Source organism: Eleutherodactylus coqui, chromosome 6 (assembly GCF_035609145.1).
Source record: "Eleutherodactylus coqui strain aEleCoq1 chromosome 6, aEleCoq1.hap1, whole genome shotgun sequence".
Taxonomy (NCBI): domain Eukaryota; kingdom Metazoa; phylum Chordata; class Amphibia; order Anura; family Eleutherodactylidae; genus Eleutherodactylus; species Eleutherodactylus coqui.
This window is the reverse complement of record NC_089842.1, coordinates 79,956,106-79,973,778: the sequence shown is the minus strand read 5'-3', so window position 1 is coordinate 79,973,778 and position 17,673 is coordinate 79,956,106. Positions and strand designations below refer to the sequence as shown.

At 44.9% G+C, this 17,673-nt stretch overlaps 1 protein-coding gene across 1 annotated transcript in view; it reads right to left on the bottom strand.

The window, feature by feature from the left end:
- Positions 1–9,911: 9,911 nt before the first annotated feature.
- Positions 9,912–17,673, bottom strand: part of LOC136631359 (free fatty acid receptor 2-like) — a 44,158-nt gene continuing 36,396 nt past the window's right edge. The window contains exon 2 of the mRNA XM_066605627.1: positions 9,912–12,129. Within this exon, the coding sequence (XP_066461724.1) occupies positions 11,142–12,113 (972 nt within the window). The 5' untranslated portion in view covers positions 12,114–12,129 and the 3' untranslated portion in view covers positions 9,912–11,141. The remainder of the gene's footprint in view (positions 12,130–17,673) is intronic.

The window sequence follows — 17,673 nt, the reverse complement described above, 5'->3', positions numbered from 1 at the left end:
AGCCACTGCATATGGTGGAGGAGCTCTGCTGGTCACCCGAGGGGTCTGATGGCGGGCCATGGAAGCTGTCACCAAGTGGAGTCCGGCGCAAGTAGTGGACTGGATGAGAGGTCAGTGTGTGACAGCGGCAAGATCGTGGCAGCGACAAAAGCGGGGCAGTAATATTGTGTGAGGGGGCAGCAATAGTGTGTGAGGGGGGCAGAAATAGTGTGTGAGCGGGCAGCAATAGTGTGTGAGGGAGCAGAACTAAGGTGTGTGGGGGCAGTACAAGTGTCAGGGAGCAGTAACAGTGTGAGGGGGCAGTAAAAGTGTCAGAGGCAGCAGTGAGGTGGTAGTATAGTGCGAAGGGGCAGAACTAGTTTGAGGGGGCAGAAAGAGTGTGTGAGGGGCGCAGTAATAGTGTGTGAGGGGGCAGTATTAGTGTCAGGGGGCAGAACTAGTGTGTTGGGGCAGTAATAATGTCAGGAGCAGCAATGAGCGGGCATAATAGTGTCAGGGAGCAGTAATAGTGTCGGGGGCCATAATAGTGTCAGGGGAAGTGTGAGGGGGCAGTAATAGTGTTAGGTGAGGCAGTGAGGGGGCTGTAATAGTGTGAGGAGGCAGTAATAGTGTTAAGGGCAGCAGTGAGGGGGCAGTAATAGTATCAGGGGCAGTGGTGAGGGAACAGTAATAGTGTGAGGGGGCAGTAAGAGTGTCAGGGGCAGCAGCAAGGGGGCAGCGATAGTGTTGACGGACAGTGGTGAGGGGGCAGAACTAGTGTGTGAGAGGGTAGTAATAGTGTAGCGGGCAACAATAGTGTGAGGGGGCAATAATAGTGTGAGGGGCAGCGGTGAGGGAGCAGTGATAGTGTGAAGGGGCAGTAATAATGTTAGGGGCAGCGAAGAGGGGGCAGTAGTAGTGTTAGGGGCAGCAGTGAGGGGGCAGTGATAGTGTTGGGGGGCAGTGGTGAGGAGGCAGTAATAGTGTCGTAGGCAGTAACAGTGTCCGTTGCAGCGGTGAGGGGGCAGTAATAATGTAAGGCCCCCTGTCCATGGGCGTTGCGAAGTCCCGCGGTGAATCTCCACTGCGGGAGCCACCACCCGGGAGCAGGAGCCGGCAGACGAATCTCCGCCAGTCAGCCTATCTGACAGATAGGCTAATTGTGGAGAATCATGGCAATTCGCAGCATGCTGCGAATTGCAGCCACGAGGGGAGAATCGTAATGATTCTCCGCTCATGGACACGGGGCCGTCGCTTTCCATAGCAATGCTATGGAAAGCTTCAGACGGCGTGATTCTCTGGCGATTTACCTTAGGCTCAGCGGTGAGAGAGCAGTAATAGTATGAGGGGGCAGTAAAAGTGTCAGGGACAGCGGTGAGGGAGCAGTGATAGTGTGAGGGAGCAGTGATAGTGTCAGGGGCAGCAGTGAGAGGGGAAGTGATAGTGTGAGGGGGCAGTAATAGTGTCAGGGGCAGTAGTAGTAAATTGCTGTATAAATTGTTGTATCTGTATCAGCTTGACAAAGACTCTGTGGGAATTGAAACGTTGTTGCTTGTCTGTATGTCGCAGAGGAATTAAAGCTATTTTGGATTTTTTGTGCCAAACCTGCTGCCCTTTTTTAACCTAAATTGGAATCTGTTTGGATATATGGTTCATTATCCTTTGGGCTCTGCATTTTTTGAGACCTCACTGATTTCAGTTTATAAGGTTTGTGCTGCTGTTTAACCATTTTTTACATATAGGGGTAGTAATACTGTTAGGAGCAGTAATAGTGTAAGGGGCAGTGGTGAGGGGGCAGTAATAGCGTCAGGCAGTGGTGTAGGAAGAGGGGTGCGGCAGGTGCACGCTGCCCCGAGTGCTCTCACTGAAGGTGACAAAAAAAATGTATGCATCGGGTACCACCTGATCTTCCTACGCCACTAGCCTGGATACGGACTTTCCAAACTCAAGATAGGGTTTATTTTCTCCAACTGATAGTGCAGCTTTACAGACGTCAGCCTTTGCAGATGACTGAACAAAATAAATATCTACATGTCTAGATAACTTTACAAAAAACAGTTCTAACTGCCGACTGGAGGACTACCTCTTCCAGCCTAACCACATAAACCAAATTAGTCTGGATATCAGTACTTTTATTCACACAACAAGTGAGTAGCTCCTACAGGTTTGGGTGTTCGTAGCTCCGGGAGAGAGTGTTAGATTGCACAATTCCTCTGCCTTTTAACATACACCCACTAGCTATTAGTTAATCAGCAGATGAGCTTGCTCCCTGCTGCATCACAGAATTATAGAAGTATGCGAGAAATATACCTCCCATCCACTACAACTCCTACCATCCTGACACAATATGTATGGTGGAATAGGATGTTTAACAATGTGACAGAAGTGGGTGGCCCAAAGGCATGTAATAATAGGATAATATGTTTTTTTTTCGCCAAGTCTTCTTTCGTGGATCAATCAAGCAGCTGTATTGTGGTAACTGAGTTGTAATAATGTGGTCTGGGAAGTCTAATTTGCAGGCTCTGTTCTTGGTGTTACAAATTCAAAGAAGCATCTAAAACTCATGAGAATTACCTCCATACTTGCACATTAAAAGACAATAAAAGATAAAAAAAGAAGCCAGCGTTTCTGGATTTGTTCAGTAATATAATAAGGTTCTGCTTCATCTGTTGTACCAAAAACAAAAGGTCAAAAAGACAGAAGCAGAATACTTATAACTGCATGCAAGAGCGGTTGTATCCCTACCTGCTCATGTAACACTCCTAGTATAACATACTGGGAAGGAAATACTATTTGTCTGCAATGCAGCATTTTCTTTTGATTATTTAAAAAAATAACAATTTCTTACTTTTCACACAGGCCATCGGAGGGCATGCAATAGACAGATTATTACTGTTTAAAGCTTACCTGAGTTTTCAGCAAGTTTTTTTTTAACTATATTAGTCTCTCTCTCCTTGCCCACTCATTTGCTGCTACTTTCACCCCATTTCATGTTTTTACCCCTTAGTGATCAGCCCATAGTGTTTTTACGTCCTGCCCAAGTGGGCGTTAATCCATGAGGACGTAAAAACATGTGTCCTGCAGGGATTAATGCCACGTGGGCTCTGGACATGACAGCTCCATGCTGTCGGTGCCCACAGGTAGCCGACAGCATGGAGCTGTCATCCCGGGCTGCGGGCAGTCCTCCCTGGCAATGCGATCGATAATGGATAGCGCCGATCGCATAAAAGTTCAAAAGTTTTTAAAAAGTTAAGGATTCAGCTGCCCTCATGGATCGGATCCGTGGGGGCAGCTGAGAATACTCAACCCCGTCCGCCGCACTGCTCCCTGCTGGCCTGGTCCTCCGGGCCCCGAAGCCGGCCTTCTGCACATGCGCGCCAGGCGGCATTACGTCAGCCGCATGCGCAGAAGGCCAGAAGCCGCGGGAAATGTAAAATTTCCTGGCTCCTGTAGGTAGCCGGGAGGCAGGAGGTGTTAGCGGGGACCGCGGTCACCATTATCCAATAGATAACGGCGATCGCGGAAAAGTGAAAAAGAATTTGAAAAAAGTCAAAGTTTCACCTCCCCTCATGGATCAGATCCATGAGGGAAGGTGAAAATACTCATCCCCCCTTCCTCAATGTCCTCCTGACGCTCTCGGGACCCACCGCTGGCTTCTGCGGATGCGCCGATGTGTGTGCAAATTCAAAATCTCCCTGCACCCGGCTGTCACAGATAGCGGAGTGCAGGGAGATATGACTGGGGACCGCTGTATGTGGTTCCCAGTCACATGATCACTGTTATCCATCAGATAACGGTGATTATATAAAGTTAAAAAGTAAAATAAAAAGTTTAGAAAGTAAAAGTTTTATCTCCCCTAACAGATCGTATTCGTAAGGGGAGATGATATTACGTTCCCAAGGTCCCCGGATCTGTCCCCTGATGGGATGTTGATCCGCGGACCTTACCCCAGCTTCGGACGCATGCGCAAAAGTGAAGGATTGCCCAGGAAATTTAAAATCTCCGTGCTCCTTTCTACCAAAGGTAGCCAAGAGCCTGGAGATGTCACGGGGGGCCACGGTGTGCGGTTACTGGTCACGTGATTGCCGTTATCCAATGCATAATGGCAATCACGTAAAAGTTCTTTAAAAAATGGAAGTTTCATCTCCCCTCTCCGATACGATCAGTGAGAGGAGATGAAACATCTTCTCAGAGGCTTCCGCATTTGAATCCAGATGCGATTCCTCCATGGACCGTTCTGGCTTCTGCGCATGCGCCCGCCGGCAAAATTCCAAAAATTTTAAATCTCCTTGCTCTCGACGACCAACGGTCACTGAGTGCTTGGAGCAGTGACCGGTGGCCTCGTTGAGCGGTCCCCGGTCACGGGATAAAAAAGTAGCGCTATAACATTAGGCCGGTCTCACATGACCAGATAGAAATTATGGGTTCTGCATGCGCATGATCAGCGGTAATCCACGGATCAATCACATGCATTGGATTACACAATTCCCCCCAATTAGCGGATCGGAATTACGTAATCCACTCGCAGAAAATAGAACACAGCATGTTATATTTTACCGTGGATATCCGTGACCTAGAGCCCATTGTGCTCTATGACTGCGGATATACCCGCAGCCCATATGCAAATACATTGTACACGGGCTGCAGGTATCCGGGGCATCTCTAAGCAAGGGCGCGGGAAATATAAACAAAAAACGGTGTGCTGCGCATGACCGCCCGTGTGAGTAGGCAGTTTTGCACAGTACATTACGCGGCTGTATGCAGCGCCACAGCCGGGCTCACAGCTGGGATCCACTGCGGGCCTACGCAAGCGGATTCCACATACGGCCGTGTGAGCCCAGCCTTATTCAGATTGCTACCTGTAATACGTAATTTACAAGAAACCCCGGGCACGCTCGCCTTCCTGCAGTTCCAGGCGCAGCTTGTTGAGTGCCTTCTGTGTGAGAAGCCTCACAGAGCACCACTTTTTACACCCCATCCCCGCCGCTGAGGTCAAGAAATACCCCCAAAAAAGCATGGGAGGAGGGGGGATACACAGTTTTCTTGCCCCATGTGGCCATTCCAACCAGCCTCAGTAATTACCCCCGTCTTTGGACATAAAATGCAGTTTACATTATTAATTTTATCTAAGATTTAGGGAATGCCGAAAAATGAGGATGGCAGGGCAGTAGGGGGGGGATTATTTTTAGGAAGTCAATTTTTCTTCTCTGCACAAGTGAGCAATGAGGCCTGGAATATATTCCATTGTACCGTGAAATCTAGCTGGTGTTCCCTCCATTATAGGCCTAGCCATGTGTCCTGTAAGTAGATTAGGGCCACAATGGGTATGTTTCTGAACACGGTACAAACGGGGGTATCCATTTTGGGGTGAAAGTTTTCATTCATGTGTGTACTGTACAGAAAAAAAACTGTTTTTAAATTGACACAATTGCCAAAAAAATGAAAATTGTATTTATTTTCTTCTGCTTTGCATAGATCCATTCAAAAACTGTGGGATCAAAATACACAGTACACCCCTAGATGAATTCGTTAAGGGGTCTAGTTTTCAAAATGGGGTCATTTGTGGGGGTTCTCCATCGTTTTGGTCGCTCAAGGGCTCTACAAGTGGGCAATGGGGCTGGAATTTATTCAGTTGTGTCCTGAAATCCAACGGGTGTTCCCTCTATTACAGGCCGATCCTCTAGGACCCTTAAGTAGGGTTCTCTACTTGATAAGGCTTGTAACTCGCGGATTCTCCTAGCCGATGTGATAGCGATCAAAAAGGCAACTTTCATGGATAAATTTATAACCGAAATTTGTTTAATGGGTTCGAATGGGGGATCGCAAAGGCCTTCCAGGACTACATTAAGGTCCCATGAGGGTGACAATCTCCTCACAAAGGGTTTTGACCTATCTGCTCCTTTCAAGAACCGTTTTATCCATCTATTTTCCATGAGTCTAATATCAAACAAGGCACTAAGAGCTGCCGTCTGTACCCGTAATGTTCTGGGGCTGAGGCCTTTATCTAGTCCTGCCTGTAAAAAATCTAAGATTTTAATAAAATCTGGACAATCTAGATCCGGACTCTCTGGCTTATACCAGGTACAAAATATTTCCCATATTCTATAGTAGATTTTTGAGGTAACTAACTTCCGACTTTTGAACAAAGTATCAATTACCTTGTCGGAAAGCCCCTGTTTCCTTAACTTCTGCCTTTCAGCAGCCTGGCTGTAAATTTTAGCCAGTGGTTTTTCTGAAACAATACTGGGTCCTGAGATAGAAGATCCTCTCTGAGGGGTAGCGCTATCAGGGGTGGTATTGACAACCAGTTTAACATTGGATACCACAATCTTTTTGGCCATGCCGGGGTGATGAATATTACGGTAATCCGACTGTGCAGGATTTTTTGTAGACATCTGGCTATCAACGCTAAGGGAGGGAACGCATAGGCCAGGGACATTTCCCATTCCTGGGACAGTGCGTCTAATGCTAATGGCTGGTCTGCAGGGTCTAGGGAGAAGAAGTCCCGGCATTTTGCATTTTTCCTTGATGCAAATAGGTCCACTTGTGGTAGACCCCACTGGTCCATAAGATATCGGAATACTTCTGGGTTGAGGGCCCAGTTTCCAGGATCCAATCTTTCCCTGCTCAAAAAGTCCGCCACCTGATTTTGAGTACCTTTTAGATGAACTGCCGAGAGGGATGCAGTGTAGACCTCTGCCCACGTTAGGATTTTGTTCGCCATATGCTGTAAGCGAGGATGTTGGGTGCCTCCCTGGTGACGGAGAAAGGAAACCGTAGTCATATTATCTGACAATACTTTTACATGTTTGTCTCGTAATATGTCTTCAGATCTAATCAGGGCCTCCCAAACTGCCCTTAGTTACATGAAGTTTGAGGAGTCGGCGCTAGTGAACCTAGACCAGGGACCCTGCAAGGCTTCACCTGCCACTTGGGCTCCCCATCCTGTACTGCTGGCGTCCGTATTTACTGTGACGCACGGAGATAGTGACCACTGGACTCCTTTTCTCAGATTCGACGGTACGAGCCAGCAGCCTAGGGACTTTTTTACCCATTGTTATAACTTAAATTTCTCCTCCAGGGAATCCTGGGAACGATCCCAGGTTGCCAACAGTTTTTGCTGCAAGGGCCTGGAGTGAAATTGAGACCATGGTACTTGCTGGAAGACAGGCCGTCATTAGGCCTAGGATGTCCATTGCTTCCCTTACTGACACATCTTCTTTCTTTTTAAATTTCCGTATTTCTTCCAAGATGTGGGAAATTTTAGGTTCAGGTAAAAAAGATCGATTTTTCCTTGAATCCAGGAGGATCCCCAGGAATATCCTTTTGGACTCTGGGACAAGACTGGCTTTCTCGTAATTAATAATCCAGCCCAAATTTTTGAGTAGAGCTAGCGTCTGCTCTAGATGGGACCTCATGATATTTTTGTCGCTCGTGATTAACAGATCATCTAAATAAGGGATAATTTTGATATTCTGTTCTCGAAGGAAACTAATTGGCTCTATCATGACCTTTGTAAATATTCTCAGGGCTGAGGAGATACAGAACGGTAAACAAACAAACTGAAAATGGTAAATAATACTATTTATATAAACCGCAAACCTTAGAAGTTTTTGAGACGCTGCACGGATGGGGATATGAAAATATGCATCTTTTAAATTTATTGTGCACATAACATTACCAGGCCCTATTAAGGGGACCGTTGAGCGTATCGTTTCCATTTTGAATGTATGGTTATTCACGTACGCGTTTAAACCTTTGATGTTCAAAAATAACTCTAAAGGAGCCGTTTGGTTTGGGAATTAAAAATAAATGGGAATAATAACCCCGGCCCTGTTTTACCACAGGGACAGGAATAATTTCTCCTTTTTAAATTAAATTAAAGAAATCGCTCTTGGAGGCCGGGAGACTGCAGAGGTGTTACACAGAAATTTTCGGTGGGGTTTTGAGTTTAGTTCTATCTTATAACCTGAAGAGACTATCTTCAGTACCCAGGGACTTTTTGAAATCTGCAGCCAATTTTCCGTATACTGAAGAAGTTTACCCCCCACAGTAACTTCTTTATCTTGGATCGGGCCTGGAGGGAAACCCCAAAGTTCTCCCTCTACCCCCTTTCAGGTATGACCACCTACCCGACTTCCCCTTGTTTTTTCCCCTTGGGTTATAATCTCTTCTGAAGGGTACTGTTTTCTTGGGAAGATGGTCGGAAAGCCTAGCTTTTTGTACGCTGCTTTCTCCCGAATCTCGTCCAGGATTGGACCGAAGACGTACTCGCCCACGAGAGGAATCGTACGCAATCTGGATTTGGACGTTTGGTCTCTTGCCCATGATCTGAGCCATAAAGCCAGTCTAGCAGAGTTCCCGAGTCCTGCATAGCTGACTCCCACACTCCCTTTAAAAACCCCTCCATTTTCGGCTCCATTGGGTCTTTAAGTTGGGAACTATCCTCGAATGGGAGCGCTGTTTTCTTTGTTAATTTTGCTACTGGTACGTCCACTTTTGGGATCGTACGCCATAGAGTGGCATCTTCTGTGGTAAAAGAAAGTCTCTCTCTAAAGTCCTTCTGGATGATGGAACCCCGTCTGGGTTTATGCCACTCATCCAGAATGATATTCCGCAAATTTTCATTGACCGGAAAACTCTTTTTGTGACGGGTTCTGAGGCCCCTGAACATTTTGTCCTGTACTGATCTAACTTGCGGTGTATCCATTACTTCCATGGTATTGCGTATCGCGGAAATTAGTTCCTCCAGGTCCAGATTTGAGAAATAATATTTTTTGTCTCCTTCTGTCGTAGAGGTTGACACTTCAGATGAATCGTCTGAATATTCCATCTCAGAGTGTTCAGGTGAAGAGACCTCAAAATCCCTAGTGCGTGCTCTTTTCCTGGACAGCCCTGGCTGGGAGTCAAAAGTTTGTTTTTTTAGAGCCTGCACTTCCTCACGCACCATCTCCCGAATACCCTGTAGTAGGTTTTGTTGCTCGTCTTTCACTATTTTTGTAGCGCAGTCTGAGCAAATTGGTCTCTTAGCGTTATCGTCCACTTTTTTGGCACATAATGCGCACCTTTGTATCCTCTTTTTTTCCTGTGTAGTTTTTAATGCTTCCTCCTATAAGGAAAAGCCATTACAAATACCAGGTGTGAAAATCACTCACAAAATTTTCTTTCCATTTTTTGTCCAAGTGGGCTAATTACGGTTGGCACAATTCCCTTTTTCTCCCTCAGCGCTGTCCATGGCACCTGTCTGCAGAAAAAGGAGCCTGGGAACCATGTAGGAGGATTTTGCAGTTTGGAATTTTAAATTTGGCACCTTTAAGCGCCAGCGCTGCGTCTGACGTCATCACGCCGACATCTGATGTCATCGCGCACGACGCAGCGCCGCTCCATACCTGGAAGCTGGCTGCCATGCCGCCGGGGAACAGGAGCGCAGAGCAGCCGCACCTGCCGCTCCTTCCCCTCCAATGGTGCCGAACGTCCGGATGGAGCCGTGGAACTGCCTCCCCCGGCCGGATACCCCGCGCCCCGGTGAGTAGCGCTATGCAGCCCGCAGCCTCCATCCACAGCATGGAGAACTCCCTTCTGTGTCCGTTTGGGACAGGAAGACACTGGAGTCAAGCAGTGGGACGTGGCCGTTTAAAGAACTCCTCTTCCTGTCCCAAGGAACACAGGCGGAGCAACCTCCATGTATGCTGTCAGGATGGACGTGATGGAAATAACCATTTTTGACACATTTATACAAGCCCACCCTCTTTGAGACGAGTTTTGTTGGCAATCCTGCAAAAAATATAATAGCCATCTTAGAGGAGCACTGTAAAATGCAGCATTCTGCTTTGGTTTATAGGTGGTGAAGGGGTACAGAAGAAGAGGGTTGTCTTAATAAAATATATTTGTAAGAAGCATAAAAAAGGCAAATCTTTGCTAAATAACAGCTTTATTACACATAATATTATCTCATAATGAAACAAATCTACCAGGTATGGAAAGGAAATACGGCTTATCACGGGTCATAGGTTATGGTGGTATGGTCTAGCCAATTATAGATGTCCTTGAATAAATCACACTGTGTTACAAGGGTATATCTTCCTGTGAAAAATCAGTGTCCTTTCCTATATTTCAGGTACTGAATCCAAATACGGCAACCAAAATTGTCTATTGGCAAGAGAATGAAGTTATAGACATCATAAGAAAATAGGATAGTCAATATTGTACCATTTTGTTACAATATATTGACCATTATAACCATAGTCCCCCTTTATCAAAACTGTCTAACTGGACTTCCTGGAGAGATGCAGTAACTTATTAGACAGATGACCACAGTGAAAGATTTCCCCAGGACATACATGCAATTGAAAAACGGGTATGAAGGAAAGTGGATGCCTGCGATGCTGGCTGATTACTGTTGGAAAATTCCAAGAAAGAGCACCGACGTATATAAAAGAAATAGGTGACTTTTGCAAACATTGCACCTAACTTCCCATATTTTCATGTCACTTATGGAAGTTCTTTGTTATTATACATCTGCCAGCTGGTGATCTTAAATACTGCTTTTAATTCTATGTTACCCTATTCAGGAATATTTAAAAGTACATTTATATAACAAATTAAATTGCAATTATATCTATGCTTCTCTGTTCTACTGTAAACTTTATTGTCGGTAAATCTGTTCCTGACAGTCAAAATCTGAGCACAAGTTTGGAATCAGCACCCAAAATTCTGTAAGAAACACAAAAATGTCCAGAAAAAAAACAAACATTTTTTGTAACAGTTATTTTCCCAGTTTGGAAATTTAGAATTTTATTAGTCTGAATTTCGTCAATCACACATTTATAGAGTCCCAAGAGAGGATTGTGGCATTGTGTAAAGGCTGCAATGGCGCCCATAACACATTGACCATATCTCATTATCCCATCACAGCCAACAAATGGGAATGGGTTGTGCTTTCTGCTCCTGCTATGACTAGGTGCAAATAAGTGCCAGGTCCTCTTGTCCCAGGACGGGATGTGTGGAAGTATACATAGCAGCCATCTGCTCTAATGTACACCCTTGGCAAAACCCAATGTAATCATCAGCATTACTCTCTGACAGGCCAGCCATCATGACATGTTCAACACTACAACACAACAAATATGGGATGTTCATGCCAAATAAATAAAACATGATGGTCAGAACTTTGAGCTGTATATCTGGCTATCCAAATCCTGTAGCTGACTCAATTTCATGCTCTGCTTGTCCATTATGGCATGTAAAGCTGGACTAGGATGGCAAATATTTAGCTTCATCAAGCAACATTTGCAAGAGTGCTGAACAGCAGTGGAGGAGAAGTAGAAGATAATGGGGTCCAGACTTGCATTGAATGTACTTAAGAGTAATGCCTCTTCCCGCCATTTTAAATTTCTCTTCTGTATAAATCCAACCACATGGGAGGCGTTGTATGGAGCAAAACATATAGCAAAGACACAAAGCGTGGTAAGAACCAGGCCAATGGCTCTCTGCTTCTTGTCCTTGTGGATGTGTGGGGATGATACAAGGATCTTGATGAAACTTCCATAGCAGAAACAGGTTATAAGGAAAGGAAGGCAAAACAGGACAAGTCCGAGCTCTAGACGGAATGGTAGCAGAACTTCCAACTGCTTCTCGGTGAAGTTATCATAGCAAACAAGCTTACTACTGTTGACATCGGAAGTATGGTGGTACTCTGTGATATAGACAATGCTACAATGGGCAAACGACAAGACCCATAGGAAGCCACTAATGACCACTGCATAGCTTGGCTTACGGTAGAGTTTGTACTTGAGGGGGAAGGCTACACCAAGGTACCTCTCCACACTCACCGTGGTGAGGAACAAAGTGCTGGAGTATATGGTGCTGAAGTAGAAGAGACCACTAAGTGGACAGAGGAAGGAGGGCATCAACCACTGGCCTTGAAAGACCTCTGTGACTTTGAAAGGGAGAAATATCAAGAATGATAAATCAGATATAGTCAGGTTGAAAAGTAGGATGGCATTGGGAGTAGCTTTGATGCGTAGCTTTCGAATCAACGCATGAAGGGCAAGGAGGTTTGCAGGAAATCCTGTAGCAATTGTTATAATATATATAGTTAAGTACATGTATTTCTCTTCCACTGCTGGTGTCATGGTGACTTCATAATCTCTGGAATTCAAAATAAGAGAAGAACAAATAAGTGATGGTCATAAACAATGGAAGTACTCTATGATGGTCACTAGAAATCTTAAGGGCATAAAAACAAACAAATGAGTTCTCAACCAAATCCAAAAGGTGGCTATACTCTGCCAATTGCAAGTTGTCCTCAGGGTTGGGCAACTACCAGTCAACCATTGATGCCCTATGCTAAAGGTAGCCACACACCTTTAAAAGTTGTTGGCCAAATGCTCCTTCGGCTCACAGCTATTCCTCCTAACACCCACATACACATGCATACGTAACTTGGCTGAGTGTGCATATGTTCTAAATGGGGAGAGGGGAATCCAACGTGCTCAGTCGGAAGGGTCGATACATTCCCTTACACATTAGATGACCAGGCCCACCAAAATTATTGAGTTCGGCTGACAATCATCTAATTTATATGGGCTCCATAAAGTAGTTGTCAGAAGATATGAACTTATATAGTGCTCAGAATATAGCGCTCAGGTATCTTAGGTAGTTCCATAGAGTTGAAAGGAGTAGCAGCATGTACAATATGACTACTGTACCATTCATAAGGGAGGATATGTTACCCCCATTCTTGTGATCCGTGATGGTCCCAGTGTTTAGATCCCAACAGTCAGACGTTTGTCCCGTAACCCTCACTTTATATTGGGATAACCATTTTAAGCTCCTAAATTTAGGGTTGGTGGCATGGCACCATACTTTTATAAAACAAAATAAACTACATCAAGGTTCACACTGCCCTTCTGTTCTACAAGATAGTTAACTAAGTGGTCGTCCTCCGGTTCCGGGAGGGAAGAACATAATGTACTATATAATTGCCAAAAGCACCAGGTTCCTTATTACTAGTAAAAATGATAGCATATGAATAGGATCTCTGTAAAACCTATTTCAGTCATCTATGGCTTCCTTCCTTGGATTAAACAAGATCCTGTTCACAGGGAAACCATTCAAGTGTAGAAGGAAACTGAGATTTCGTAACTAACCAAAGAGCCAATAACTAGCAACAATAACCAAGAGTTTCTGAATAGGATTCAAGCCTTAAAGGGAACTGGTCATCAACTATAAGCACCATACACTACATTATGGTGTTTATAGTTTAGGTGACATGGAGTTCGGGAGCTTCTTTTCATACTCGCCCGCTCCCCCGTTCCTGCAATTCCCCCTAGCAAAGTCAGTGCGCGCAAGCAAGCGGACTCTTTCCTAAATTGATCCACCAAAATGACACTGAGCATGCAAGAGCATGTGGATCACATGGGCTGGAGCTGACGCTATGATGTCACCATGGTCTCAATCTGACATAGGTGGCGAGCCATGACACATAAGCTTCCACTGCTGAAACGTGCAGAAAAAAAATATCAATTAGTCTTAGTTTCAGCAGCCTTCCATTCATTTCCCTCATTTTGAGCCATAAAGAATAAAGTGGTTCACCACCTTATTCTTTTTGACTCAAAATGCTGAAAACAAATGGAAAGCTGCTAAAACCGAGACCTACTGATCTTTGTTTGAGTAGCTTCAGCAAAGAAAACCTATGGTTCCATCCAGGTTTCCAATGATCCAGACAGAAACATGCAATAAAACCCAACAGTGTGGTCTAAAATGAAATGTGACCAGACCTTTACCTGCATCTTCAAAGGTTTTGTTTTCCCTGCATTCTCTATGGTTATAGTATGGTTTCTAATTTGTAGCAACACTTGGCTGTTCAATCCATGACACCTATTTTCCTACACCAGTAAAAGTTGTCTCAGGCTCAATTCCCTAATGTTCTTTCCATTTCTTCACAGAGTGGTCAGCTGGCAAGTGCATACATTTATGTGTCAACTTAGTTCTACACAAAGCATAGCAATTATTGACAGAAGGCAGTTAGCTATGAGGCTTCATGGGACATAACTACAGGAATTAATATACAGGGTGATTCAAAAGGCAGGGCCACCCAGAGTATCTTCTGAATGAAAAAATATAAAAGTAGGAAACTTTGCGGAACACTTTCATGGGTAGAGAAAAACTTTTTGACGCTGTGGCAACCACTCTATGACTGTCTTTCAATTATTCTTTTCTGTCTCACCTCTGAAGCAGCTCTCTAGTCTTGGGTATTCCCAACTACTCTTTACCCTTTACTCTTTTCTGTACTGAACTTTCTAGCCATGTGACGGCAGTGTTGACACAAAAGCACGGCCACTTGGATACTACTCCATGAGGCTGGATCCAGTGGCTCGAGGCGCTCCCTCATGTGTTTGTGCGGTGGCAGCAGTACAGGCAATGGTTAACAAATCTTTGGAGTTGGTATTGAACTAACCCCCCCTTAGTGGTCCTCACCCCTCATGTCATTCGGAGCATACTCACGCAAGTGCACCCCAAGCACTTATCTCTGGCCTGTCAGATCCGGCTACAATGTGCTCTTTTGAACCTGGCTACTCTTCTTTCAATTGAGTATCCTGGTTCACAGGGGGGAGGAGAAGGCATAGGTGATCTAGGTATTGCAGATCAGCTATTTTTAAATTGTTTGCAACAAGGTTCTGATCTATTTGAAATAGAATATCAGCATGATTGTCTAGCAGTGATGCAACAAGAAAATGTAAGTTTTAAGAGGTTACTGAAGCCCCTGTTAACAATGCATATTTTGAGTTGTTTTTTATAGATGGTACCAAGGTGATGGACGACTCCACACTGGATATGCAGTGGTCACACAACAAGATGTCCTAGAAAGCAGAAGCTCTGCCTCCGCATGTTTCAGGACAAGAAGCGGTACTGAAGGCCCTCACTGGGGCGTGTAGAGTGGTAGAAGGTAAGATGGCAACCTTTTACACTGACTCCCGGTATGCATTTGGCATAGCTCATGATTACGGCCCAACATGGAAGGCCAGACAGCTTGTTACCTCAGCAGGACAGCCAATTAAGAATGGTGCAGCGGTGCAAAGTCTCATGGAAGCCCTACTACTACCTGACAAAGTGGAAAGCTCACACCAATTCCTACACCGGAGAAGCAAGAGGCAACGTCATCACAGACCACACAGCAAAGGCAGCGGCCCTCAAGCCGTGGAAGAACAGAAGAAAAGAAGAATTTGACAAAAACTTTGGACTTTGATAAAAACTTTGGACTTTGCTAAAAACTTTGGACTTTGCTAAAAACTTTGGACATTGATATGCTAAGGACTTTACAGTTACAAGCCAGCAATGAAGAAAAAAAGACAAATGGACTAAATATGGGAGCAACAGAACAGGGCGGCGTATGGCGGACAGTCAACAGCACTTGCCTACCACGGTCCCTGTGCCCCATGATGGCCCAGCTGACGCACGGAAAGACGCACCTCTCAAAGCAGCAATGATTTCGGCGCTTGAACGAGGACGGGTGGCTCCTGGGTTTTCTGTAGCTGCTGCATCATTTGTCCAATTTTGCATGATCTTTGCCGTAAGCAACAGGGCAGAAGTAAATTTGCCACATAACGCTTGCCTAGACCACTCTACCCATTTCAGGGATTGCAAATTGGCTACATTCAGCTCCCACTTGTTGGGAAGTATGAATATGTGCTTGTTGTTGATGTCTTTTCAGGTTGTAGACCTACCCTGTTACCAAAGTAAATAAGCAGGTAACCGCACAGAAGCTCATGAATGAGGTAATCTGCAGATATGGGGTACCGGAAGTGATTGAGTCAAACAAAGGTACACACTTCACAGGTGAAATAATACAACACATCATGTCTGCTTTGGATATATTTCAGGCTTTTCACACACCCTACCGTCCACGGAGTAGTGGGAAAGTAGATCCATGGGCAATGAAGGAAACGGGCAAACCTTGAATTGAGTGTCTTCCATTAGTTTTTCTTTTTCTCCGGAGGATACATGCCACAGTAGCCAAGTTTGGGATATGATTCTCTTGTTAATTTTGTCATAGGTCTCTCCAAGGAATTGTCAATAACGCATTCTGTGGTCTCTGCTTCTCTCTCAGGTCCTACAGACGAGCGTCACAATCTGAAACCAGGTGGCAGGTTTGATCCACATGTGTGTATATATGGATGCGGTTGGAGTGCCAAGGGGGGTGCCGGATGAGTTTGAGGCCAGGGATCAGGTTGGGGCCGGATTTGAGTCCCTGTTTGGAATAGTAACCATCATTAAGAATGTTTGTATATATATTACAACCAGCAGGGGTTCGTGAGCTATACAAGAGATGCACTTTAGGGGCTTGCTGATCAGTTGGGCCCCACGTCCACCATGGCTTTCCGGAACCGAGTGGCTCTGGATACGATGCTAGCCGAGAAAGGTGGTGTTTGTAAAATGATTGGTGAAACTTGCTGTACGAATATTCCAGATAGCACAGGCCCCACAGGTAAAGTGACTATCGCAATAAAGAAATTGGCCACATTGTCAGAAGAGCTGAAGCGTAATTCTGGGATAACTAACCCCTGGGATGAGTGGTTTGCATGGACCGGACAATGGAAACAATTCTTAATGCAGATAGGAATAGGGATTCTGGTTACTCTTATCATACTCCTGCTACTTTCTGTCTGTATTGTACCCTGCATAAAACGCTCCTGTGCTAAGCTTACAGACCAGATGGTGCCTGTTGCTCCCGTGTATGTTGATGTAGAGACCCCAGGCGATGGCTATATGCCTATAATACAACAGAGCGATTTGTCCCCTTATGGAGCTGTCTCAGCAGAAGCAGGGGTGACCACTCTAATTTCCCAGCCATTAGAATAGAATAGCATGTGTGTTGTAGATCCCTTCTGTGTCTATTAGGTCTTCGTGTTTAGTTAGTTAGGATTAGTTGTCGGGGAAGGGATTAGCCCTTGGACAGCTGACCAACAATGATAGGTAGGGCATAGATCATAAACTAGAGATAGGGAAAGCAAACCTTACCCCGCCCAGTAGAAGTTATAAGGTATTGTTTATTTTGAGACAGTTTCTAGGGGGGTTTGAGAAGGTACAGGTCCATAAAATGGAAGAATCTGTCTCAAAATGGCCGCTACATACAAAATGGAGCATTACAAGATGTAAATAAGCTTGTGCGTAGTGAAACAATAATTCAAGCAGAAATAACTTTACAGCAGGGTATTCGGTGCAATGTCTAATGATTTGTTTTTATTCTTCTGAGAGCCAAGCCTGAAAAAAATCATTATCAGAAGAAACCCTCCCACGCCCTGAGCTCTGGGAAAAGAATGAATCGTGCTAATAAGATGCTGCGACCATCCAAACTCACAAGGGAGGAATAATCATTTGAAGGATATTTCACATATTTATTCTCACTGCGCTGATTGTTGAACAAAGAACAATTTTTGCTGTTTTTCTAACCCAATGAGATTAAAGCCGTGACTAATGACGTATTCCTTTCCTGTATTGAGAAACGCTATGAAAAGTTAATAAAGATTCAGTGTACGCGCCTTAAGCAGAGTGGGCTGTATACTTGCCGCGGCTCATCTCTACATATCTGTGGGAACTAATTACTATAAATCATATAGTTTTTGGCCTCCCTGATGCATCCAGGTATGAACTAATTTGGAACCCAAGGCTTGAAAGGTTAATGTGACCGGT